Genomic DNA, 27014 nt, shown 5'->3' on the forward strand with positions numbered 1-27014 from the left:
GGAGGGACCAATGTAAGCAATGTTGTGATATCAGACACCACGGGGTATTGAGGGATGACAATTTTATTAATTTCTCTCAAATCAATAATAAATCGATAGACTTTGTCGTCAGTGTCTTTCTTAAGAATCCGGAGAATAGGACTACTACAGACATTGTAAGGAACTTCCTCCACTACTCCAGCAACGATCAAATCCTGAACGATGTGCGTCAGAGCAATTTCACCTTCCCTAGAGATCTTATACTGTGGTACACGAGGCAAAAGTACTCCCTCCTTGACAGTAATTCGAATAGGTGGAATAAGCATCTGTCCCACATCCGTATCTGAGGTCGCCCACAACATATGGGGGAGAGAGGCTAATGCTTCAATTTCTTGCATAGTACAAAGTCTGCCTGAATCTGGGTAATTGTCATTCAAAATAACCCGCACTCCTTCGGGAGCACAGCGTATCGTTGCTCGAAAATATTTGAGCAAATCAATGCCCATAATGTTATCTAGAGTGTGAGGTGACAACAAAAATGGACCAAAACTGAAAAATTTGTCAATGCAAAGTGCAAGAGGTTGTGATAATGGGCTAGGAGAGGGTGTGCCATCAAACCCTATACATGTTATCGTTTCGCCAGACAGGGGAGCCCTTGGAACTAAGTTTTTGGACAAGGCACTACGAGTAGCTCCTGTGTCAACTAAAAACTGATCAGTAGAACCCAAAATGCCCGCTGATACATATGGACCTCTTTGATCTACTGGCACTTCAACTGATTCCGTACCCCATCCTACGCAATCCTATGCATGCACATAATCCTGATGCTCCACATTCTCACCCTCCGAGATCTGATATTGGTTTCGTCTGTCAAAAGTATTTCGTTCATCCTGACCACGGCCCCTCGTTTCAAACCTACCACGATCACTTCCACCACCTCTCGCTCCTGAATAATTATTCCTCGCCCTATCACCTCCTCGACCACGCTGACTACGCTGTTCACGAAGTACCGGACAATCTTCAGCCCAATGCCCAAACTCTTTACAATATGCACATTGGTCCTCCGCTATGTCAGTACGACCGTACGACGCATTACTCCCTCCTCGTCTACCTCTATCATTCCCTCTAGATTCGTCCCGCGAACCTGCGCCAACATCACCTTTGTTTTCAATTCCTTCGTTTTCTTATCTGCACTTTCTTTAGCCTCTAATTCCTGCCGCTCATAATACTGAGCCATAGTTAACAAAGACGCAGGGGTCGCCGTGGTCCAGGAACTTTCACTCGCTTTTAACCGCTTCGCAATCTCCGGTAGGAGATTAGCCACATACTTATCAACAAACAGATGCCTACCCGTATCATCTGTTAACGATTGACCACTATAATCATGAAACGCTTCTTCGAAACGTGTAAAGAAATCTGATACTGATTCATCTAACTTTTGTTTGCACGAAGCTAACATAGTCCAATCGATCTTTTTAGAAGGAACAAGCGTTTTTAGTTTAGTTAAAATAGCCGCTGGGAGGTCTAAAATCAAATCACATGGTTTACATGCAGGCTCCCTGTCTAAGTCAGCCTGGTTTATTTCTGTCCAAGTTCCCCCAAGCATCGCTTGATCATTAGTTTTTCGAATCGACCTCCACATATCAGGCGGAAGAATTAACCCAAAAAAGAGATCTATATCAACAAGAGTCATAACACAAGAGGAAATGGCCCCCTCCACCCCTTCATAGAATGCGGATGGATTTTTTCGGAGATCAGGTAAGGAGTTTTTTAGTGCCATAACATCTGCTCTATTCCAAGGCGTATACACCCAATTATATATAAAATACCCCTTCGCATCCTTCGACGTTTTATCGTCATCTGTACCATCCCCCTTGAGGGGAACATACAAAGGTGCAGCTTCATGCATAGGCATAACATGCACGTTAAAATTCTTATCTGAACCCCGGAGAGAACACTCCTTAGACTGCTCAGTGGACCCCGGCACGGACTCCTTATCCTTTTTCTTTTCTTCCCGCAACCTGGACGTCTCATCCCGCAGCTGGATCAGTTGTTTGAAAAAGGTATCGACATCTGCAATAACAAATAAACCTTTATCCAAATTCTCACGATGAACCGACACAGCCTTAGGTTCTAAAGTCTCTGAATATTTACGAAATCGAGTAACCACTTCATCTGCAAAAGTATTCAAAAAACACATCAATTCTCGTTCTGTCCATTTACCCCTTTCGGCAACAACGTCTGACACAGTTATATGATTTAAATTCAACTTCCGAGCACAACTACGCAGTTCCGCGGATCTCTCCGCAGATAACCTGACACTTGACTTATCCCCTTTTCCCGACTTGTCCTGTTCTTCATCACCAGAATCCTCAATCGGAGCCGTTGGAGGAACGTACGGAGGCGGAGATCGATCTAATAACGAAAAATCATCAATTTCATTATTAAGGACAGGATAAAGCGGTCGTCGAATAGGAAATTGACCGGTCGTTTGCAAATTACGTTCCCGTGCCTCTCTCTCTTTCTTTTCCTGTGCCTCCTTTTCCTCAAGCTGTAAAGCTTTATCTCGAGCAGCCTTGCGCTGCTCTTTGTCCGCCAAGGCAACTTCACGCTTCATACGTTCACGCACCGCTTTCTCCCACATTCGCACACAATCAAACATATCCTGTCTAGACCTGCGCTGAAACAAACATTGCTCCACAAACTGAACCTTTCGCAAATCAAACGACCCATGTAGTGGCCATTGCAACTCGGGATCAGTTCTAGTGTATTTATGCCATAATTTACTGTACAGTATAGGGGGAAGGCCAAATTTAACATACATCTCACGGTTTGGAGTTCCCTCTGGGGGAGCCGGCTGAGATTCCGCTAACCTAATCGTGGTACCATTTCCAAGACAGCACATCCCTCGGAGTGTGCTTAAAACAGGCATGTTCAAAAAGTATCACGAAAGCGTGATACCGTATAAATGGCACTTACAGTACTTCACACAAATGTGCCGCTCAGAATACAAAACAAAGTTAGAGAAACATCTCTACATGCCTGCCTATGTGAAGTGCACTACACATATATTCAAAGTTCACAAAGTCAAAATGTTAGCTAACTCAAATCATAGTCACAATCATAGAACTTCAGTAAGCGTCCGTGGACTACCTTACCGATCACAAATCTTACCCAATCTCAAATATCCAGATTCCAACTGCCAAGGTCTTTAATCGAATCAGCCAAACGGGCACTGTACAGCAACGCAGACGATCAGGATCTCAGTCGGAGACCGGCGCCACCTGGAAGGTCAGATCAGAAGGAAAGGAAGAAAACACCGTGGGTGCCAAGACTCGGGTCACTCAGTGGCAGCGTACGCGTCCATGGCGAGTTTCCAATCCTTCGTCACGACCTCTCCTTCGGGCATCCGAGTCGCCGATGAGTCCCTTCGTGGTCGCCAATTTGTGGTATTGGGTTCCCAAGGCCTACATGCTCCGCAGAATACCCACTTACACCAAAAGAACTGTTGGCACGGAAACTGAAAAGTACAAAAGACAAGTTTATTAAGACCCCGTGGTGGTACATTCCTACAGCACCCTTCGGCAATGCAAGAAGTATCACACCGAACGTTGGTGTGAGTCCTTCTTTTATACATTATACAGGTAATAAAAAGATAGGCGGTACAAGGTGTACAGAGTTTATGTACATATATGGTCATTTTTGGAGCACAGCCAACTCATGGGAGGGGTTACAACTCCACTGGTCAGTTTGGCGGAATATTCCTGAGGGGTGACTGGTCAGTTGGAACTGTGCATGTACAGGCTTGACCGTTACTAAAAATAGCCTGTTGCTGGGCAAACTCGAGTGGTCAGCGGCACGGACAAAGGACTAAAGGGCATGCTGGCCACGAGGCCGCTCATTCCCTAAAATGGCCGCCGTAACATGCAAAATGGCGTTTTCGAGTAAGGCCAAGTTAAGGGAAATAACGTGTAGCAAAGCTAAGCGCTAACCCGGCCAGTGTCAAATTACGACAACATGAATTGGTCTATAGTCAGTACACAATTAAAAACCATTCTACTGTGCAGCTCAGTTGTTGGCTCTGGGTATCTTGGGTTCATTGAAAACGTACAAACTCTATATACCACTGCAACCAGAAGGGCCTATTGGACGTGATGGTATATTGTTTTGCAAAGCGGCCATTGTTACAAAACTTTACAGGTGAAATGTCACAAATTGACACTTTTTCCTACTCATTTTTAGTATTTTTTTTTTAACAGTTAATTTCGAAAAACCTTGAGGTATCTGCACTTGTTACTATCCTTTGTTGAATTCGGAATTCTGTCTACCTTTCAGAAATATATAGCTTTTATGGATCACTTAATTCAAAGTGGTTCCCATCACAAACTGGTAGTAGGTTAAGAGTACAAAAAATAGGAATAATGGGCAACCTCTTTAAAAAGAAATCAAAACTGTGGTAAATAGTTGCCTTTTTTATTCAGCTCTGCATGTTCCTGAAACTGTGAGGATGGGGATTTTAGCACAGCAAAAAGTTTGTTGATACCATTTTTATGAGAAAAAAACACTTTTGTCCCGGGCAATTTTTCATATTTTCGTGACAAAAACTCAAACTTTAGCTGGATTTTGGCTATATTTTTACGCAGCCTCACAGGGAAATCCACACCCCCTGGGTACCTTTGGAATTTCCAGGATGTTGGAAAAAAGAACACAGATTTGGTGTGGACACCCTATGTGGAGAAAACGTTATGGGGACCTAAGCTCGAACTACCCCAAATTGCCATAAAAAAGGGTTTGCACTGAGATGGAGGCCTAGCAGCGAAAGGGTTATGGGAGTAATGTGCTCAGCTTCCTTAAGTCATTTCAGCTATGCCCTAATATTATTGTGAACAGCTTGGGTAGATGTTTGTGCTTTCCAAGGTGGCAGTGGTTCACACAGTTGCTTATATGGGGCAGTTTAAAGACTGAAGGGTTCATTCCTCGGTGAACGGTAAAACCAGTGTTAAAACTTGGTACAAATAATGTTTCCTCTCATTATCAGGTATGTTTTCGAAATCCCATAATTGCTTTTTTGTTAAATAAAGGGAAATACTTAAAAACATGGCTGCACCCGATTTTGTTCAGTTTTCTCTCTCCTCAACAGTTATGTACACTCAATTATACGTAAACTACTTTAGTACAGCCTCTAGCCCCACTCAGGTCAATCATGATGATGACTCTAGAACAATTTGTAAAGTCATACTGGACTACCATGTGCCCCCAAATGCACAGTAATGTACAAATGAATGCTGTACGAGTGAGTGCCAGTGTGAAAATTTGAAGTGAGCTTTTTTGCAATCATGTCGTTACAGTAGTTATTTTACATTTTTCCCTCTTAAGCACATGTTTTCACACATTGTTGACATTTTTCTTTTTCGTCCCCCACCCCTTCATCTCTTAATTTTATTTTGTATGTACACAATACTTGTACTCCTCTCGCTACAGTAAAGTAACTTGACCTTTGTCCTTCCTCTTCAGCACATGCCCTTACCTATTGTTGCCATTTCTCCCTTTCCACTCATTTTCTTTTTTAGGTACACAATATTCTGGCAGAAATGGTAATGGGAGGAATGGTGCTAGAGACCAATATGAACGAAATTGTCACGCAAATTGATGCCCAAAACAAACTGGAGAAGTCTGAGGTAGGTCTAAAATTCTGCTATAGACGCAGTTCTCTGTTAGCGTGACTGTAACATGTCCTTGTAGTGAAAATTATGTATGTCCTACGAACCCAGACCAAACACTGCAGACTTATTCAAACTAGAAACAGGTGCTTATGTAAATGCTGCAGTTCTCTGAGAGAACACTGATAATAGGGCACCATTGAAAATAAATATACTTTGTTTTATTGGTTACTCTGATCCGGAGTGTCGCCGTGCTGGATTCCCGCTGACAGTCAGATAACGGTCATCCCTGCATTGTTAGTGGACAAGGCCATTTCTAAAAAGCCACGTTTTTATACGTTTTCGAAAAAGGACCTCCCAGGGTTCTAATCTAAGATTGAGTTGGAGCCAGTTACACTGTTTGGCTGCCAAAAACCTAAAGGAACTGCTACCAAGACGTGTTCTGTGAATTCTACTTTCCCCCAGCTTGTAAACAACATGCAAGTGGTCCAGCAAATCAGAAAACCTTAAATTCGTTAACAAAATTCACCTCTGACTTTGAGTATGTTTTGGATTGAAATCTTAGTTAAGCCAAGTGTACTGGGCTAGTTTGTCAAAGAAACCAAAAACCCAATTACTATTCTTTTGGTCTCCATTCATATTGATGCAACATGTTAAATCATTTGAAATGGATGACCATGTTTGTGTATGACCTAGTCTGAGAACTTAATAAAAGGTATACGAGTACCTAACCCTTCAAAATGTCGTGTGGGCCATCTTTCAAGTTCCTAATGCTTCCCCGTGATCAGTTATCTGAACAAAAATGCCTTTGGGTAGCTGTTTGCCTGTAAGGGGGTTACTTCTGTCTCAAAGTAAAACACAAGCCAACAATGCTTGTCATTAGTTCGATGTCTTGTGTTGAGCAGACACCTGTGCCTTTTGGTTTAGTAGGGACTCATTATACATTGTCAACATGCCGGCTGTGGTTAGCATCCACCTCAACAATATATTTTCTCTGACTGCACCGTTTATATCGACGTTTTGAAAGGGCTCTACCAGTAGATGATCTATGACAACTTACTGAATGCTAACAATAACATTATTGACCATAATCTCAAAGCTCTGTTGCTCCCTCTGCTGTCATTAGGATTGATACGGCATATTGTAATTCGGTGCCTACTATGAAATCTGGATGGCATTACTTGAATAAAATGTTCATTGATGTCCTCAGTATTTATTTGCGGTGGTTACAGTTTGGCTGTGTTAGCTCATGTTGCATGATTGTGGATTATGTTAAAATGTAATGACAAATATTAGATGGCTTTATCCTTAATGCCTTTAAATCCGTAATAATATATTCTGAGCACTAAATTATAGTTTTTCCTATGGAACCTAGCTAATTATGCTAGATCAGAAATCAGCATATGGAAACAAGTACCTGCCAGAGAATTTCTCCACTTTGTCGTGCATGAATTTGAGATTCAGAAAACCCTAATTCAAAGGAAATTTAGATTAGCCTCCTCCTGGTACGTCCCAGATGCGAGAGCAACCCTGAATGTAGCTTTCTCCCTCCCGCGTTTCAGTCGCGGCTCTCCTTTTCTGACACGACCTCCCTCTCCCCATCTACCTTTTCCACACTCCATATTCAATTAACAACAATGGGCCAACATGTGACTTGAGTATAGCCAATGTATGTAAACAAGCTTGTGTGTTTTATGGGCCTAGGGATTGTTCTGCACTGGTTTCTTTGGCAAGAGCCGTACCACATCAATGTTTCTAATACTACAGGTATAGTAAACTAGCCCCTTTGTGCCCAACCGAAGGCTGCTGCTTCTCAATAGTTTTATAAGTATTTTGCTTCTGGATTAGAATGCATGAAATCCTGGCCCCTCAAATAACCTTCTGCTAGAAATATTTTAGTATTATGTTCGTTATCCCACTCAATGTGACTGTGAGCAGTTAAGAGAACCATTCATCAATGCTTTCTGTTGCAAATCAACTCCCTCTTTAGCTGTCCGCTGAACCTTTGTTCTGTCCCTTGGTTCCTACTGAACCAGATGTTCCAGTTTTGGTGCCAACATTCTACCTAAACCTGACGTTTAAATGTCAGAACATAATCAACTTCAGATAGATACATTCTGTAAAGGCTGATGGGAGACGTGACTTTTATGAAAAACTGGCTTATCCATTGGTCAAAACAGATTTTCTTCTTTTCTTTTTAATATGTAATGGGTTTCACATTTTCTGAGCGCGAAATATCACTTTGGTTTCTTCACACGTGCATGCTCCCCAAAGGGGAATTAGCTTGGTAATGTCGCCAACGACCGAATGTTTTCTGCTTCCATGTCAGAAGACTAGGGTTAGGTTGGTAGTGGTATCGGTTTGTCTTATCACTTGGCAGCTATTATCTGCTTCTGAAAATGTCATTTATGTCAATTTCTTCTCTTTTACCTTATGGGCCTCTCCATTGCATACCATTGGTTAGCTTTCTTTTTACTCTCATTTCCCTGCTTCTCATTTATGTCTCAGCTTGTCAGTCTTGTGTTTGTCCCTCCCGGGGATCATAACCTCCTTATCTCTTTTGACGGGTTGATTTCTATGCTTCCACATGATTTTCAAGCACTACTTTTTTCATTTTTGGTTAAGCACTCCACAAGAGTGCACATGTTTTTCAGTTGTGCCCCGCATGTACTTCTCTTTTCCTGCACTCTGTTGTTCAGCGTCACTGCTTATCCTCACCCCTTCCATTTAGCGCTCCCTCTTGCATCTTTTACCTGTTGTCTCACCCATGTGCTTCTCCCCCACCCACTCCAAGTTGCTATCTTGCCTGTTGTTTCTTCTTCTCATCCCTGCGCCTAGTAATGCTTCTGTCCCCCCCACCCTCCATGCTCCTCTCCCATCTCCCATGACATATCCGCCACCCGGCAAGACCAGACGGGACCCATTCGCCGCCTGGCGGCGTTTCTATTACGGAACGCCAAGCTCTGGCTCGCTCCACTGTGCGCGGCCATCTCGTAATCCACCCACGCCAGGTGTAAAAGCACGCCAGCAGTTACCCCTCATTCGCCAAGGTCACTTTCTAGTGCCTGGATTGGAACTGCTATACCCATGCTGCACTGGGAGGTCACCCACGCATAACTGCTAGGCGCCCCAGATGGATTGATGCCTCCCTCCACCTGGATCCCCCACGCCGTGACCGCTCCCTAAACAAGTGCCTCGGCTTGTCTAAAATACAATCAGGCAAAATGTTCATTGTAGTCCTGAAGATGATCCCAATTTAATTTTTGGAGACAGAGATCGAAACGTAACGTCAACGGTTTGTGCAGTACTGCTTCCCTTTTCAATTTTGTAATATGTGTTGCAGTTACTGTCGGTTCTGAGCTTATGTAATATTTCACTGTATCATAAGCCACCGTTTTCTCTCCAACTTGTTTGCCTGTTATTCTATTTTTTCCCCCCATGTATTGTCTTTTCTTTTTTTCCCCTGACTTGGTACAGGCTTGTGCCCATTTAACTGTGGCTTGCTCCACTTCCTAAATCCTGTATATATTTACTAAAGTCTTTGAAATAAATACCTCCTTGTCCGGCTGGACACTGAAGTAAAAGATACACAGCCCTTATTTTAAGTCTGTGCTTATTATTACACGTTACATCTACCAAAAGCTTAGGACCTTTGTTAGCTCTAAACCCTCTCCCATTTGCAGCCTAAGTGTTACACACGTTCCACTCATGCTTAAAAAAGCTATTTGTAATTTTTGTGCTTTTTAGTTGCCCATCCAACTCAGATCGGCAAATAAAAACAAAAAGTGCTGCATGTTTTTGTAAGTGCATGCACCTACAGAATGGGACCAAGGACTGAGGCTTTTTTTTCTTATTTATCAATGCTGCACAGCATCGTGGATGCTCTACAGCATGGCTTAAAAACAATGGCAAAACGAGTAGGTCTCAAAAGTAGGATCTTTTGGATTTTTCAATTCTTGTTCTTCATGGCTGTAAAGAGCAGGTCGCCAAGTCACCTGACGTTCTAAGAGTAGTTTTTGATAAACCCAATTCAATTTTAGCAAGTTTCCTTTTGCAGCTCCGGATTCTCCTCAGCAAAGTTTAATGTCTTTATGGCCAGGAAGCAGGTCGTGATCAATTCTTCTCTTCTAATTGGGTTAGGTGCTATAATATGGTGAGTCTAGCAGCGTTGAATTACTGCATAAGCCAGCTCCTCTACTAGATTCGATTCCACTTGGTTCGTGTGCCAGGAATTCTCTGAAGATGATAGCTTGGACGTACACTTGTTCCAGATGTCTTCTCAGCTGGAACCATTTATGACCTTATATCAGAGATATCACCAGTGTCTTTATAGAGTGGATTCCATGCATACATCTTACGATTATGATGCTTCTTGTACATTTGAATCCAGCTTTCTTTGAGCCCTCTCCCTCTAGTACTCTGGGTTCTGGGCCCCAGAAAAAACCTGCATGAGGACTGAAGTGCATTTCTGGAAAAGTTTACCATTGGTCTGGTACTATCTGTGTTTTTTTGGTTCTTCTTCAGTACGCAGCCAGGGTCTTTGGAGGGAGGTTGCCAGATGCTTCAGTTAAAGGCATCTCAGAAAAGGTATGGTTGAAATGTGGTCTCCAGTGGGCTGGATACTGAACCTCAGACTTGGTACTGCTGTGTTCTCTATGTAATTTTGATCTGGAGAAGAGTTGATGATTAGAACCCTACTGTTCTGAATGAGTATGGTGGCTCTAAGCCCTCAATGGATGTTATACTGTTCCTCGGGTACCCATTGGCATCCAGTTAAAAAGAAGTAGAGCTTACACTACATTTAAGGGTCATTTATGTTTCCTGACTTCCCTAAGCTAAGCTGGGGTAGTCCGTCTTCTTAGATTGTCATTGCCTCTAAAAATGTGCGAAGAACACAGAGTCTCTCCCTGGGGTAATTTATTAGCATACACCTCTGACCCTGTACGCCCCTCGTGCCTTTTCTTGCTGCCTGCTTGGAACGTCAGTGCTTTTCATCCACGGTGATCCTATGGGCTTTTCATCATCATCCAGACTGGTTTCGTTTTCTTCTGTGTTCATGCAGTGCATGTTTACTAAAGTTCCAGTGGTTACAGCTAATATACCAACTTCTTCAGACTTTTCCTTCACGGCCATCATACCTTTATTGTTTTCCTATAAAAGGCATGTTGTTAACTTATTCCACTCCTGACACAGCTTCATTTATGATCTTCCTGCTGCCACCTCCCAGGGTTGATGGATACATCAGTGTCGAGAAGTAAGCCCATTAACCTCGCGACCAGGACAACAGCAGTGCTCAGGGTCGTGCTTAATTAATTTTCCCCTAAAATCCCATATGAAGCTTTCTCAATTGTCGAGCAGATAGTGCAATCTTCACTTGGGTATTTTGAAACACAACTTGCTTTACAAGTAGACCCAGGTACATTGGGTGGTTGCAGTGCTTTAATTTTTCCAGGGAACCCTCATGGAGGTTCAGTTTCCTGGTACAGTTTGAGGCTGTACACATAACACGGCCAATACAGGACTATCCATTCTACATCTGTTTGTGGCTAGCTGCATCATTATTACGTTTTGTGCATCTTTGGTCAGGGCCGTACATATTTATACCCAGCCGCATATTCATTCTTGTGTGTTATTGGCAGTGCATATTTCAAAGCCATGCTACTTCACTGCTTCCACTAGTGCTTGCCCACGCTACTGCAATAGTGATTCTGGGTTCTTGATGAAGGTATACCAAAGATCAGGGATTGGCTAGCTTCTGATGCTGTCATCTTATTTGGTACCCCCCAGAGTTGTGCTCATTCTAAGAACACCCAAAGGAAGCTTGGTAATGGAGCTCTCAGACTGCAATCATAAGGGTCAGTGCCTGGCCATAATGCTCATCAACATCTGCAACCATGTGGACATGGCAGCAAGATGCACTGCCGTTGGCAGGACTGTTTCCAGTCAATAAGATAGCTCAGAGGACTAATGCATTAATTGTAGAGATCTGTGGAGTCTGAAGTTCACAGGTTCGACTTAATTCCCTGTATCAGCTCCCAAAGAAATGTTAGAATGACTGTGTACAGTCCATTAATTATGATACTTCAAGGCTGAAGCCCTAACTTAATTCCAGCGTTGAAAAAAAAATTATTGGGCATTTAATTTGATTATAATGTTCTGAGTATGTACCCATCATGAGTATGTACACATGGACGTATCAGCTACTTAGGCCCAGAAGAATTTGTTTTTTCTTAACAAACAGTGCTCCATGACTAAGGAGTATCCCTGTATGGCACCAAGAGAGCACGTATGTGTTTTTTGTGCTGTAAATGCCGACTGAGTCATTGCGTCTTTCTAACATGGTTTTGCTGTGGGACCTTTGGCATAGAGCCTATGGCCTGAGGGCAAGCTCTATTTGTGATCTATCTTTTTCTACCAGGGAACAGTGGAAGGACTCTAGACATGTCTAAATTCTCTCTAGCTAACAGTGGGAGTTCTCTTCTTGGTAGAACAATAAAGTAAAGAAACTTTATTATTTTGTTTGTCAAAGTATTCATTCATGAAACCTTACCCTCAACGTCTATGGACAAAGGGAATCTCTCTCCGCAATAAGGATCCTGGAGTTTCCACTGTCATTAGGTCGAGCATCAGTGCACATGCGCTGTCTGCAAGACCTGTTGGAATCACTCATACTGATTGTAATCCCGCCTGCTGCTGGCAATTGGTTCAGCCTTGTGTCGCTTGTTTTTTCTGGATCCTTATTCATTAGTGCGCTGACACATCATTACCGGTTTTACGGTGAAGAGCACTGGTAAATTAGTTTCCTTACACACATAAGTGTTGTGTTTTCTTTGGGGACTACTTCTTTACTTTTTTTGGAGCGGTGGGAAGTACATTTTACATTAGCAGTTGCTACTTAAATGATGCGTAACTCAGCATTTCAAAGATGTGTGCACGCCTTCTGTTGGTTTAAGGACATTCGTCTGCACTTAGAAAGTACCGAAATGGCAGAGAGACATGAGCAGTTACTACTTAAATGATGACACGTAACTCAGCATTTCAAAGATGAGCACATGCCTTCTCTTCGTTTAAGGTTATTCCTCGGTGCTTAGAAAGTAGGGAAACCGCAGTGAGAGAGCTATTGTAGGTAGTTACCTACCCTGATCGCAGTTTGCAGACCAGCAAGGAATTATGTGTATAATAATACTCAATGTGTTCTGCTGATGTGCATTATTTAATTGCCTATTAATTTTGGTGTTTGAACCGAAGGTGCATAATGCGCATCTCCAGGGTAAAGGAAAAATATGCATTATGAGTTAAGCTAATATTTCATAGCTATAAAATAAATAAACTGAGTGATTTATGAAGGCAGTTTCCTGGAGAGGCTTTTTGTAATTCGGTTTGGCAAACGGGCACGCTGTGTTCTGTTTACTTGTTTTAAATAGTGTCAGAGCTGGTCTTGTAACCTGGCAGATTCTGGCACTGGTCTAGGATGGCAAAAACGACCTGCCCCTTTTCGTCCCAAGACACTCTTTCCATTTAAATCCTTGCCTTCACTGATACAATAACACACATGTGCCATTGTAGTCCAGTACCAGCATCTATCTATAGCGACCATATGTCACATTTAGTGAGTCATAGTCGTTCTATTTAATCCGAATAAAAGCCCCGTCCTTTCTTTCTAGAAATCAGAATCCGACTGTTGAGGGTAGTGAAGTAAAATTGAGCGATCAACACTGCAAGTTACACTAGCACTTATTTGTGAAGTGAAAGCCAAGCTGTAGGAAACCAGTATTTGTGGACAGCACATGTTTTCGGCTTTTGATGCTGACAGTTTCATCGACTTCTGTCTTCCCGGTTTAAATGCCTTCTCTATATGCAGTCGCAGCATATTTGACACATGCAAATAGATCTCTTTGTAGAGAGTTAAAAGAGACAGGATGTCACCATTCTCTATGTTCAAAGATACATTCTTTAATCACACTATACGTTTACATTTCACTGGCGCCACAGAGTGTCCCATGAAATAAATTGTTCTCATGGGCCATTCAAAAATATAAAAAAGAGCTACTGACCCAAGTTGAACCTGAGGACTTTGGCAGCTCATTGATACTGCTGCTCAAACATACATTGTATTAAGCAGAACCCTATTGATGAACATATTTTTTTCAAAAATCTAAGAGCAATATAGTTAAAACAGTAAATGCTAAATAATCGTGGTGTGGTGAAAGTGCAGAACTCCTTATCTGTGGCATAATGCTTTCAAACAACTTTTGATAAATAAGTCACAAAGTCAGCAATTACTCTTTCAGCACCATCTCCCTTATTCTTGTATTATCAGTCCGTTTTAACTATAGCGGCCCCGCTTATTTAGTTATTTCATTTACAGCGTGGTCCACTTTCACTTTAGTGGCTGTGCTTATTTATTTGTTTATTTTACAGCAGGGTCCACTTTCAATTTAGCGGCTGCGCAACAGAATCTTTATTTGTTTTTCTTTTTGGCTGAAAGCGCCCTATACCACGCTTTCACTTTAATGTTGGCCTTTTATGACATGCTGATCACAGTAACCTGAATTCAGCAAGCAGCGTCTAAACAAAGGGGCGTGGCCACCATTAACCCCTCCCCTGCTGATGACGGAACCGCTCCGTCATCAGCTACGGTTGGGCTGTGCTGATGACGGAGCGGTTCCGTCATGGCCCGGCCGCCGCACCTGCGCGGCCGTTCTATTGAGCGGGGCGGGCCATGACGGAACCGCTCCGTCACCAGCACAGCTCAACCGCGGCTGGTGACGGAGCGGTTCTGTCACCAGCATGCGACCGCCCCGCCCCCTTAGCGCGGCGGAATAGCCGCCGCAGCGAAAGGGTTAACGTGGTCTCGCATTTGGAAGAGTTTGACTATTGGTATTAGAAATGACAATGTCTTTTATATATGTGTTGCTTTTGAAAACACATAAATAAAAGGCATTGTCATTTACAATGTCAATAGCTTAAACTCTCATGAATGCAAGACCTATTGCATTAAAAATGCTTGTTTTTTTATGCTGCCATAGTCTTTCATGTGCCAGTATTTCCTAACAGCACCTTTCTATCACAACAGTAGGTTCTTCGCCCAAGTCTTTTGTACTCTCTAGGTTAGTGGTCTTCCAACTTTTTAATGCCACACCCCCTCCGACACCCTTTCCACTCAGTGGAGGAAAATAAAATCATGGGCCCCCCTCAGAATTTTTCAAAAATATTCTATTAAATTGGCAATGTTTAAATATGTCTAGACTTATTTAAACATTGTAGTGGAGTTCTCATACCGTTTTAAAAATGCAATCAAATACATAATTGTCGACAATACTGTTCTGATCAGGCAGGCCTTACTAACGTGTAAAAGTTTCGACAGTGTCATTATTAGAATTGGGGGGAGGGGGTTTTGAAGAATATTTGGAGTCCCTTCTCTTTTGACATACTACCAGCTAGAGTACAAATACTAGCCCTTTGCTCGCATGGTCTGTTCCATGCCAGGTACAACCAAGGTTGAAAACATGTCGGTCCAATATATAACACCGTGGAATTAATCAAAAGAAAAAGGACACTTGTAACAATTCTAATCCATTGGTTAGAAAAATGAAACACCCTCAAAAACTCAATGTTGTTCGAATAAGCGGTATATATGTTTTGTCCGCCCCACATTGAAGTTATGGCAGTTATCATTGGATGTTCCAATACGTGCTCATTGCCCGCCTCATCCAGAGGCACCTCTGGTTATAGAATGCAGTGTCCAGAGATTGAGGGTTTCCCCCACAAAGAAGTGCAAACAAAACAAGAACTAGAATTCTTGAAAAATTAAAAAGAGAAAGTCACCCTTGTGCTTTAATGTGAGGTGAGATTCTACTATCGTAAAATAGACTGATACTACAAAAAGGTCGAGTTCCTGGATCTTTTAGTATTTATAAAAAGCTTGTCGACATGTTTCAGCTCCTTCTGGCCCTACAGGGTCTATGGAGCTTTCGTCAGGACTAACACACAGAAATTAGTTACTCATACGATTAGTGTAGTATTTTTGAGTTTTCACTTTTTGGCACTCTTGAGCACAAGTCGGAGAACTGAACACCATGCGGCTCTGCGCTCAGAGAAGCGGTACCCCCCTGATGGAGAATACGACTTTCCCTATACAGTTTGCGGAGAGTAAAAATAACTGAGTGCCAAAAAGTGAAAACTCAAAAATACTACACTAATCGTGTGAGTAACTAATTTCTGTGTGTTAGTCCTGACAAAAGCTCCATAGACCCTGTAGGGCCAAAAGGAGCTGAAACATGTCGACAAGATTTTTATAAATACTAAAAGATCCAGTAACTCGACCTTTTTTTAGTATCAGTCTATTTTACGATAGTAGAATCTCACCTCACATTAAAGCACAAGGTTGACTTTCTCTTTTTAATTTTTCAAGAATTCTAGTTCTTGTTTTGTTTACACTTCTTTGTGGGGGAAACCCTCAATCTCTGGACACTGCATTCTCTAACCAGAGGTGCCTCTGGATGAGGCGGGCAATGAGCACGTAGTGGAACATCCAATGATAACTGCCATAACTTCAATGTAGGGCGGACGAAACATATATACCGCTTATTCGAACAACTTTGAGTTTTTGAGGGTGTTTCATTTTTCTAACTAATGGTTTAGAATTGTTACAAGTGTCCTTTTTCTTTTGATTAATTCCATACTCACCAGGGGAAATAAAACGGACACAATTGTTTCCTCCTCCCTACCAGTTGATTAATTATTCCAATATATAACACCACCTCAGACTGAGTTCTGTGCTTGGGAACTGTTTCAAGTGTAACGCGAAAGAGGAACTGGAAGTACTTCGGGTATACCAATGAGTGACCTATGCAGTTTCATCCCTAAGCATGCACAGTTTCATGTTCTCCCGGTTAATGTTGCTCTCATGGTAGACTGTAATAAATTCATTGGGGAGGTTGAAGGTAAGTGTATGTGTTAATTAGTAGGCCGGGCTGGGTGGTGGACCCCGTCTTCAAGCGGTAAAGACACCCTCACTTAAAAAAAGGGAAATTGATGAACCAAAGTGGTAAACGCCACTAAGTTAATTTAAGCAAGTTGTTCATTATATTGTTCTACTTTGAAACCTTTGACTTCTATGTTTTGTATATTGATTCTGACTTCTTAGTATACATGCAGCATGAAATACTATGAAAATAAATATGTATCAGTGAAATCAAAAATGTATGTCTGTATATTAATGGTTATTTTTATTGGTCATGTTTGGTTATTTTTAGTTTTTCAAGCTCGGTATAAACGCACTCTTCTTATGTTGAGATCCATCTGCATTTTCAACCCTCCTGATCTTTCCAGCTGTCTCTCTCCATTCTTCTCTCTTGCAGACTTTTATCTTTCAGTCTCCCAGACAGGACAGGTAGACACAGGTACTGCTGACTTTAAGACAAAATGTACTTGGTGTACTTTTGAAGAAGGGAAAACAAAATGATGTCCGAGAAAATCAATTATTCACGCCAGACTGGAAGTGGTGTAGCTTGCCATTAAATCCATGCCAGCCCCTGTTATAGTTTGCATTATCTCACTCAGGCACCTAATGCAATTCAATGCTTTTGTGACCTCTTCTGTTCCGTTATTTTATTTTATGTTTGTATGATTTCCCATTTTTGGAATAAGGACCTAATGTAAATCTTCACACTGGAACAAGTTGTATCCCATGTGATCAGTCACTCTAAATTAAGGTATACCTGAATTTGCACTGTCAGCCTTTCATTCGCTGTCTGATGTTGAGATCACAGTGCTTAGGACACTTATACAGTGTGCAAAGTCACTGATGTTTCTTAAACTAGAAATAAAACAAACATCAATTGGCTTAATAAATGCCAATGAGTTAACTAATTTGTTTCAGAATTTCATCCTAACATTTAATTGTTTAAAATCCAGATACTTTTCTCTGTGGTCTGAGAATAGAGCAACAGATAAAAGTAAACTGTATAAGAAGCAATTGTAGGCACCTTTTCCCTCTTTCCTTCACTTGCCACCTCCTTGCCTTTCCCATGTCCTGTCTTCACTCCTGCTGCACCTCAGTCGCCATTGCCAGGAAAGGGAGCTGGATTGTTAACACGAGAATTGGAGCAGCGCCTCTTTTCTGTTGTGCTTGCACTTATGCAGTTTATTTTTTATTTTATTTTTATTTTTTTGGGGGTCTGGCAAATGAGAGAAAAAAACTATCATTCCCATCCATTACTACGCTCGTGCCCAATTTGCTTGAAATTCTGATATTTTGTCTGCACAAGTCTTTTATCCGTATGACCTCATTTTGAAAAAGATCCAGACTTCATTTTGTTTTCTTTCTCTAATTCTGTTCATTTATTTATCCTCATGGGAGATGTAGGTCTGGTCATTCTCCAATACCCTGCATCTCACCCATCCATCCAGCTTGTAGAACCTACTGCTTTGAGTTTTATATGTTCGTCTTAGGTAGTAGCGTTTGCATAGCATACTTGTTGACAGTGCTGTTGGTGTTGCATACGTTCTGCATAGATGTGGTGCATCAGTATCTCAGTTTCATATAAGCAGTACATCATCGCATTTCATTTCGGATCGTGGTCCAACTTTTCATCCTTACAAAGCAAAGCTGGGTCCCATGATCGGGTGCAACTAACCTTTATCTCTCAGCTTACCTGCATTGAAACATCACAGTGTATGAAAGAAAAGGTTGAAAGAAAGTGGTTGATGGACAGCCGCACATTTGAGACCCATCATTTAATAGAGTGTGGTGGCTTAATGGGTAATTAGTTAAGAAATGTGTGAAGTGGTAATGTGAGAAGGCAACTAAATATTGCTGATGACATCACTGTGACTTATTTAAGCGTAGTACAGCAAATTAATGTGAGAATATGCTTAATTGCTTTTTTCTTTTCTTTCCCTGTGAGTAATCCATAGGAGTCAATTGCGTTCCCTTTAGTACAACATCGTATGTGTCATCATCCTTTCACTTGTGACAGTCTGTTCATATGGTACTAGAAGCTCAGCCGGGCACGCGCATTGCAGTGACACAGTAGAATATTTTAGGCAATCATTTAAAGATCAAATCCGGCGCACACCTAGGTCATCAGCAGAAGAATTCGAGTTTCCTAAGCGTAAAGGGTCTGTCGGAGTTACTTATTGTGAATGGTCAGGCACAGGCAGTGGGTTTTGACCTGCTAGTAAGGCGCACTGTTTTCATGATGTCTGCCATAGTTTCTTTGTCACGTTATAAACATAGAATAGCTCTGTGCTAGGAACAACGTGCCAGGTAGGTCCAAACAATGCACTATTGCCTGTGTAAAGTAATCGCCAGTTCTGCACTCAGTGGTTTTATTAAAACTCACTAACGTGTGGGCTGGTGTCCTGCTGGAACCCACTTACCATGTTCAACCAGTTGCTCTAAAAGGACAGTGGTCCCCGAGTTCCCAATCTGCCCTTCTGTTTTTACAATATTTGCATGTGCTCTGGAATTTCCTTTTTCCATCTATTCTTCCTCTGATGATTGTAGCAGCAGCAATTCTATCTAAACAAAGATAGAAAACAGTTTTTTTTAGTATTTTACGAGCCTACTTATTGAATCCCTACATTTATAAAATGGTTATGTTTCATTTTTATGGACACCTTTCTTTCTAATAGCTTGCATTAAGACGCTGAAAACATCTTACAACACATGGCCCGCTGAAGTGCAGTAAAGTTCTCGTGATGGTTCTTTAAATCAGTCCCCATTCTGGCTGCATAGAGGCACTGTGTCCTGTGCTTCCCTGCCAGCTGAACATCTGGTGGTGTATTTGTTGAAATCCTTGCTATCTTTGTGCATGCTGCTTTCAAACGGAGCCAGTGTTTTAGTTTTCTTTAAACCCCGTTGCGATTAACCTCTGTACAGAGTACCGGATCAAGTCCCGGCAATCCGTTGTTCCAGATGCATAGATATTATCCACAGAAAAAACCTCCCAGGCCAAAGCACTCTTCTTAAAATGTTCACATTGTGTGCCGCAGAATGGCAAAGGCCGCTTGTCATTGTCTTAATCTTTGGCGCCACCGTTCCTGGACCTCTTGGTACTTGTTTTCAGGTCTCTCCCCTTTCCAGGGAAAATCAGCCGACCTATAATTTTAATGCCAGTTGAAGGCGAGTGAGAGCTGCGTCACGAGGGATAACGTTGCATTCCTCTTGTGATCAGACTTGGAGAGCAAACACTTTGTAGTTTACCTCCTCTTTTTAAATCGGCTAAAATGTTGTCATTCTACTGTCTGAGTGGAGCAATGACGCACTCGTTTACTCTCCTTTTAAACTGTAAGGAAGAGCCTTCTGCTTTAATCTTGTATTAGAATGTACAAGACCATCATTTGAAGTTTATTTTGTTCTAAAAGCAAGAGCTCTCTTTTTGAAACAACCTTTGAAAGTGGTCTTACTAGACAATTTTTTTCTGAAATAAATCTGAAAGCAAAACGTTTTTAAGTTATTTTTCTGACCTACGTGTTAAGTAGACCATCAATACACAGTGAGAACAAAGAGGCTGCAGGGTAGGGAGCATAGTGCAGCAATGAAGAATGCCTCCACCAGGAGGTGACCAGCAGGAAGGGTTTACGAGAAGTGTCGCTGTTTGGAAGTTACTGTGTCTCATGATGAGTTTTAAGTGAAGTCCTCTGCAAGGGATGAAGAGTTGACAGGTTTTGGGAAAATGGAGACTCTCATCGAGTTAACACATTAATCAAGTGGCAGATAAGTTTTGTCTTACAAAACTGGAAAGATTGTGTAGGAGGCAAAGACGTAGGGCCAATCCACAAATGTGTAGGGCAAGTATTTCAGGCTGTATTATATGATGGGGCATAATATTATATGATGTATCATGCAATTAATTTTACCATCCATTAGTGGTATATATTTGGGTGATCAAATTGGAAGACCTCAAAATGAATAAACAAGATGGCAATTCCATGGTAATGGCGTGACAGTTTTGGGATGCTTATGAAGAGATCTAACAAGCAGCCTACAGAAGGTTGTGTTACTGCTCTACATATCCTCAGCAGGGCCCCATTTATGTATTGAACCCATCTCTAACCCTCATCGCCAAAAAGATGGCGATTTCAGAGAAAGTCTGGGGGAAACGGTGCATGGTTTCAAATACAAGTGCTATTATGCTCAATATGAAAATGTATACATCGGTGGGGATATGCAATAGGATAGTCATTGATGTTGCCTATGTCAATGCGTACAGTACTTGCGACAAGTATTGAACTGTGAGCTCTTCTAGAACTGAAGATCTCATCAGCAGATCATAGGGGAGAACTCTGATTCTTAATACTAAAACACCTTTTCATGGACCAGGCACTGAATGCATGAATTAATCACCCAAAGACGTGCTGGAGACAAGAGTAGTAAATTGAAACCTTCACATGGGAGATTCAGATGAGCTTAAAAACCCAGTAACCCTTGTTTCAGATGAAGACTGTATGGCGTCTCTTTGCAAACACAAGGACGGAAAATGTCCAGAATGGATGGGCCAGCCTCCCTGTTTACTGCCGGTCTGTTACAAATTGTTGAGCTGTTGAGCTCAGCAGACATAGATCTTAAAATAATGAAGGAACTATGCTTTGTACTAAAGAAATGGGGATAAATGTGAGGCAAAATATTTGTGTGATGAGTACTTCTGTTACCTTTCAAACTTGAGATCTACATCATCCTATTTGAAGGTGTTAATATGCAGTCCTTACTACCCCTAGGTAAATTATTCGCCATTTACTGTTTCTGCTTGTTTCCCTTTTGGGTGAAAAATTTCGCAGATAGTGTCCATTGGAGTTCACTTATATTTACTCGTAAAGTGATAATGCATGTGTTGTGGACTGTTTTCTCGTTTTACTTTACATTTTTTTAAATTAAAATCATACCGATCCCTAACAACACATGTCTGAACTTGAACAATACAACCTGTAGTCTCATCACTTCTTCAAGTCTAGTGTTGTTGCAAAGCTCCTCACTTGAGCCTTTTTCTTTATTTTTCTCTTTGTATACAGGCTGGTTTTGCAGGAGCTCCAGCCCGCGCTGTGTCAGCAGTAAAGAATATGAACCTTCCCGAGATGCCTCGAAATATTAACATTGGTGACATCAGTATAAAAGTGCCAAATCTGCCCTCATTTAAATAAAATGGCTACTCCCAGGTAAAATGTAAGATAACAAATATGTATTGTTAAAATACAGATTCACAAATGGTTTCTTTACCAAATAAAATGAGAAAACCCCCCCTTTTTCTACCGGTTGAACGTTGAGGTACTCTGCGGAAGGAACACTGTATAAAATTATAATGTGAAAACTACGTTTTGTTTTAGTTTGCTTAATGTATTTGAAAAAAATAAGTAGTTTCAGTCTGAATCTAAAGGACAATCCTGTGCCCTGCAAAAGGCATGTCACTATCCTCTGACTACTACAGTATTCTAAGAAAGTATTTAAGAATTGTCTTTTCATTGTGTAATCCGCAGTCTTCGGATCGTTGTTTGGCTCTGCACTTAGTAAAGCAATTACATTCCTTGACAAGTCTCAAGCACCTCTTGGGATAGTTCTGTTCTATGTCGATAGCAAACTTCTTCTTTATTTTTCCTGTGTAACAGCGTACAATTTAACTGGATTGAATTTGTAAATATCTGTATCTGATTCCATTGTACCTCAGCAATAAATTGTTTCAATGTCTCCTTCATGACTTGCGTAAATAAAAAAGGAAAAAGGCTCTTGCAGTTATTAGTTATAAATCTGTTCGAATTATTTTTTTCTGTTGTTTAAGCTGGTGTATGCAGTAATCCTGCTTGAACATAAAAATAAAATTTTGCAAAAACATACATTTTCGCTATTTAAAGTCAATGATGAAGCCCATTTGATGCTCCCCAAAAGTTCCTTTTTGCAGGGTGAATCTTTCTGGATTCACTATGCTGTGCATATTCCGCTGTCTGGTGGTTGGGTCCGGAATCGTAGTCCTTTTTTTTTTTTTCCGTAGCCCAGGTGGGGGGTAGACGTCCCGCCATTTGGTGTACCTTCGGTGACGTCGGCATGCTTCCGGCGGAAGCTCCCACCCTTGGGCGGCATCTGAAGATTCTTTTTTCCGCCGTTGGGTCTGGATCGTCGCGTGAAGCTCCAGAAGTTTTGGAGGAGAAAAGGAGAAAAATACACTCATTTCTTCAGGAAAAAACTTGAGAAGACCAGGTGAAGGAGATCATCAGAGCCGGGATGACTAAGAAGGAGAGGAACCTCGAGATCTTCGACGTCCGACGGAGAATGCGCACACAGGGGGACCCCTGAGTGCAGTAATGGACAACACACCATTTAAATTCTGCCGTAATTGCCACCACAAGTACGCGCAGAGAGACCAGCACCCGGTCTGCAACCTCTGTCTGCCTATCGTCCACGGGAGCAAGGACTGCAACGCCTGCTCAGTCTTCATGCCGAAGACACTGAGGATTCGGGAAAAACAGAGGATAGCTCACCACATGATGCAGGGCAAGGGCAAGGCCCCTTCGCTGTACGACCTGGGCCTCTCCACCGACGACGAGGACAACATCGCCGAAGGTCCAGATGTCTCCACGGTCGCAGAGACCGATAAGAAATCGTCAGACAAGGTAGGAGAGTCTACGGCCCTGAAACCCTCGACAGGGCCTCGAAAACCTGAGGCTGACTCTCGAACATCAGAGTCTAGAACCTCGAAGGGAGCACCGGCGTCGAAATCTTCGACGATCGAAGCTGCGGTCCCCGAAAAACAGCCCAGCGGATCCTTTGGGAAGGACTCCCAGATGGCAAAGACCAGCGAAAAGCAAAGGTCGTCGAAGCAAGCTCCCGAAAAGGGATCCTCGACTTCGAAGGAGCCGAGAGCCGCTCCGACGTAGACGGGGGCCGTCGAAGAGGGTGGCAGAAATGCTCGACACCGAGCAGGCCGCACAGATGGAGAGAAAGAAAAGAAGGCTCGAGGCCGAGATGGAAAACATCATCCAGAGGAAGAAGGACTTCGAAGACAAAATGAAAAGCTTCAGGATCCCTTCAAAGCCCACGACGGTCCTCGAAGAGATAGAACAACACGAGGAGTTCGACGCCGGAGAGCTGCCGAAAACTCCAGAGCCCTCGGAGCAGGGAGAAGAAGAGGACCTCTATTACACAGAGGGCGATTATGAGGACCCGCGTTCGAGCTACGACTCGGGATCCTCGACGGCTCAGGACCGGGATTGGCAGGACATCGAGGCCAAAAACCCGGAGGAGGCTGTGGAGACATACCCCTCGAGGCCTTCACCGCCAGACGACATTGGGGCCTACTATGAGGTCGTCAAGAAGGCTGCAGCAGCTTATGGAGTGAAATTGGAGGAGGAGAAGGCTAAGGCAAATTTCCTGCTGGAAACCTTGCTCCCAGCACAGACAAAAAGCCACTTCCTGCCCATGCTGAAGAGTATCATGGCACAGGGCAAAGAGGCGTTCAGAGAACCAGTTACCTGCAGGTCAGTCACGCCAAGGACGGAGAAAAAGTACAAGTTCTCCTCCCAGGACCCCCCTTACATCCAGGGGACAGTTTCAGCAGACTCAATTATAGCCGCAACGGCCAGAAGAAGGGCCAACGTCCCAACAACATCTGGACCACCACCTGACAAGGAAAGCAGGAGGATGGACCTAACAGGCAGAAAAATTGAGAGAAACGCAGCAATGCACTGGAGGATAGCAAACTCCAACGCCCTTCTCAACAGGCACCTGTACCAGCATTGTGACCAGATGAACCAATTGCTCAAGCATCTCCCAGAGGAACACCAGCAGAGAGCCGCTAACCTCGTGGAAGAGGGGAAAAGCATTGCAAACTCGTGCCTGAAGACCGCCTTGGACGGGGCAGAAACATCCAGCAGGCTGATGGCTATAGGAATCACAGAGAGAAGGCAAGCCTGGCTCAGGATCTCGGGCTTCAAGAAGAAGGTTCAAGTCAACATCCTGAACACCCCTTTTAATGGAGAAACACTGTTCGGAGCCCCAGTTGATGAGAAACTCACCCAACTGAAGAAAGACAATGAGACAGCAAGGTCCATGGGGGCTCTGCAATTCAGAGGGATGAGAAGAGGCACTCCTACGCGGAGGCCGAACGGAAGTGGTGGAAACCAGCAAGGACAACCACACCAGGCGTTCCACCAGGGTTAACAGAGTGACAACCAAGGTCACTAGGGCCAGCAGAAGCAAAACGAACTACCAGAACAGGGGCCAGTCCTTTCGCGGGAGAGGAAACGGATGGGGCCAGAGAAGGAGAGGTGGTGAACAACCCCCCTCTTAAGTGACTTCACACAGGAAAAGGTGCTCACCCACTCAAACCCTCCAAGGGAAGAGCACGGAAAAGCAAAGAGGAGAGAGCTACACGAACAAGACACAAAAGAACATGTAACACCAGTAGGAGGCAGGCTGAGATTTTTCCTCCAAGAGTGGAAGAAAATAACCACAGACAAGTGGATACTCAACATCATACAGTTCGGATACTGCATAGAGTTGGAAAAGAGACCACCAAACAGAAAGCCAAAGAAAAGAGAGCACTCTGGAAGGGAGCTGCAATTGCTCCAAGAGGAAGCTCAAGAACTCCTCCTCAAAGAGGCCATCAAACCGGTCCCATTCAAAGAACGGAACAGGGGAGTGTACTCAAACTACTTCCTGGTGCAAAAGTGGGCGAAAGCCTAAGACCCATCCTGGATCTACAGTTCCTAAACAAATATGTAAAGACTCAAAAATTCAAGATGACGTCCCTACAAGAGGTCATCCCACAGATAAAGGCCGGGGACTTCTTGTCCACCATAGACCTCAAAGATGTGTACCTGCACATCCCCATGAACAGGCAGCACAAGCACATGCTAAGATTCACAGTAAACAAGGATCACTACCAATTCACAACCCTGGCATTCGGTCTAAAGTCCGCACCAAGGGCCTCGCAGCAGCTGCCGCACATCTGCGAAGCGAGGGGATACACGTGTACCCCTACCTCGACGACTGGCTCATAAAGGCAAGCTCTTACAGGACATGCAAGGATCATGCAGAACAGGTCACAAGAACGCTAGCAAGCCTGGGATTCTCCATACACTGGGGAAAATGCTCGATGGAACCAGAGCAAGTGAAGATCTTCCTGGGAGCTCAAATCAAGACCGTCCAATGCAGGGTGTTACCCAGCGAAAAGAGGACACTCAGCCTACTGAGGGAGAAATGTCACTACCAGAAGGGGCGAGCTCTGACAGTGAGCAAGATCTTGGGAATGATGGCGTCCTGAATACACCTGGTCCCCAATGTACGCCTGCAGATGAGACCACTTCAAGAGTGGCTGCAACAGCAATGGTCACAAGCTACAGGAAGTTGGGAGGATCTAGTGGTTGTAACGCACAAGGTGCAGGAAGAAATGAAGTAGTGGACCAAAGAGAGTATAACAATAGGGAAGCCTCTAACGCCACCGGACCCAACAGTGACCATCACCACAGACGCATCCCAGAAGGGATGGGGTGCACACATGCACAGGCTCAGAGTGAGGGGTCTGTGGAGCCCAGCGGATGCGGTCAAACACTTCAATTACCTAGAGCTGAAAACAGTGTTGCTTGCCCTCAAGGCTTTTCAGAAACAACTGTACAACCAAAAGGTGCTGACACAGACAGACAACACCACAACAATGTTTTACATGAACAGGCAGGGAGGAACTCAATCATTCCCTCTGTCAAGCTGGGCACAGGAAATCTGGAGATGGGCAATACCACTCAAAATAGACCTGCTAGCCATACATCTACCAGGGAAGGACAATGTAGAAGCGGATTGTCTCAGCAGGCAGACTTCAGCATCCCAACAGTGGGAACTCAACATACAGGAAACAGAAAGACTATTCAGGAGGTGGGGCACTCCGCCAATAGACCTGTTTGTAACACGCCAGAATGCAAAATGCCAGTACTTTGCATCCAGACAACCAGAGGCACTGTCCCAGGGGAATGCCCTATGGATAAGCTGGTCAAAAACATTTGCCTACGCTTTTCCCCCGATACCACTGATCCCCAGGGCTCTCAACAGATGCATGACGAGCAACATGACGCTCATCCTGGTGGCCCCACAATGGGCCAGGCAGACCTGGTACTCACAGATAATGGAGATGGCGCAGGGCCCACCCCACAAGACCTACTCTCCATGGAAAACGGAGAGGTTCTACACCCAGAGCCGGAGAGCCTCAGCCTCTCAGCTTGGCTCCTGAGGACTTAGAGTTTGCACATCTAAAACTACCAGAGAGCACCCTGCGGGTGCTGCGGGAGGCAAGAAGGCCCAGCACACGGAAGTGCTATGAGGAAAAATGGAAAAGATTCACTCAATGGTGCTGCAAGAAAAAACTCCATAGAAAGCTGACCAGGGAATCA

The 27014-nt window shown here is 43.3% G+C and overlaps 2 protein-coding genes across 3 annotated transcripts in view; both read left to right on the plus strand.

Moving 5' to 3' along the window:
• AP3S1 (adaptor related protein complex 3 subunit sigma 1) overlaps window positions 1–22364 on the plus strand; it is a 149520-nt gene extending 127156 nt beyond the window's left edge. The window contains exons 5-7 of one of the 2 annotated variants that reach the window (XM_086961058.1): window positions 5550–5657; window positions 17003–17044; window positions 21657–22364. In XM_086961058.1, coding sequence (XP_086817184.1) covers window positions 5550–5657; window positions 17003–17038 — 144 coding nt within the window. In that variant the 3' untranslated portion in view covers window positions 17039–17044; window positions 21657–22364. The remainder of the gene's footprint in view (window positions 1–5549; window positions 5658–17002; window positions 17045–21656) is intronic. The other variant, XM_086961057.1, reaches the window with a different exon arrangement.
• On the plus strand, window positions 22350–25142 carry LOC147726981 (uncharacterized). Its single transcript, XM_086961055.1, has one exon. The coding sequence runs from the start codon at window positions 23539–23541 to the stop codon at window positions 24790–24792; it is 1254 nt and encodes a 417-aa protein (XP_086817181.1). The 5' UTR covers window positions 22350–23538; the 3' UTR covers window positions 24793–25142.
• Window positions 25143–27014: the final 1872 nt, after the last annotated feature.

This window comes from Lissotriton vulgaris, chromosome 3_1 (genome assembly GCF_964263255.1).
Source record: "Lissotriton vulgaris chromosome 3_1, aLisVul1.2, whole genome shotgun sequence".
Classification (NCBI taxonomy): domain Eukaryota; kingdom Metazoa; phylum Chordata; class Amphibia; order Caudata; family Salamandridae; genus Lissotriton; species Lissotriton vulgaris.

Bases quoted from the DNA above. Each gene is read 5' to 3' on its own strand.
- LOC147726981 (XM_086961055.1), top strand. From the start codon at position 23,539: ATGCTCGACACCGAGCAGGCCGCACAGATGGAGAGAAAGAAAAGAAGG.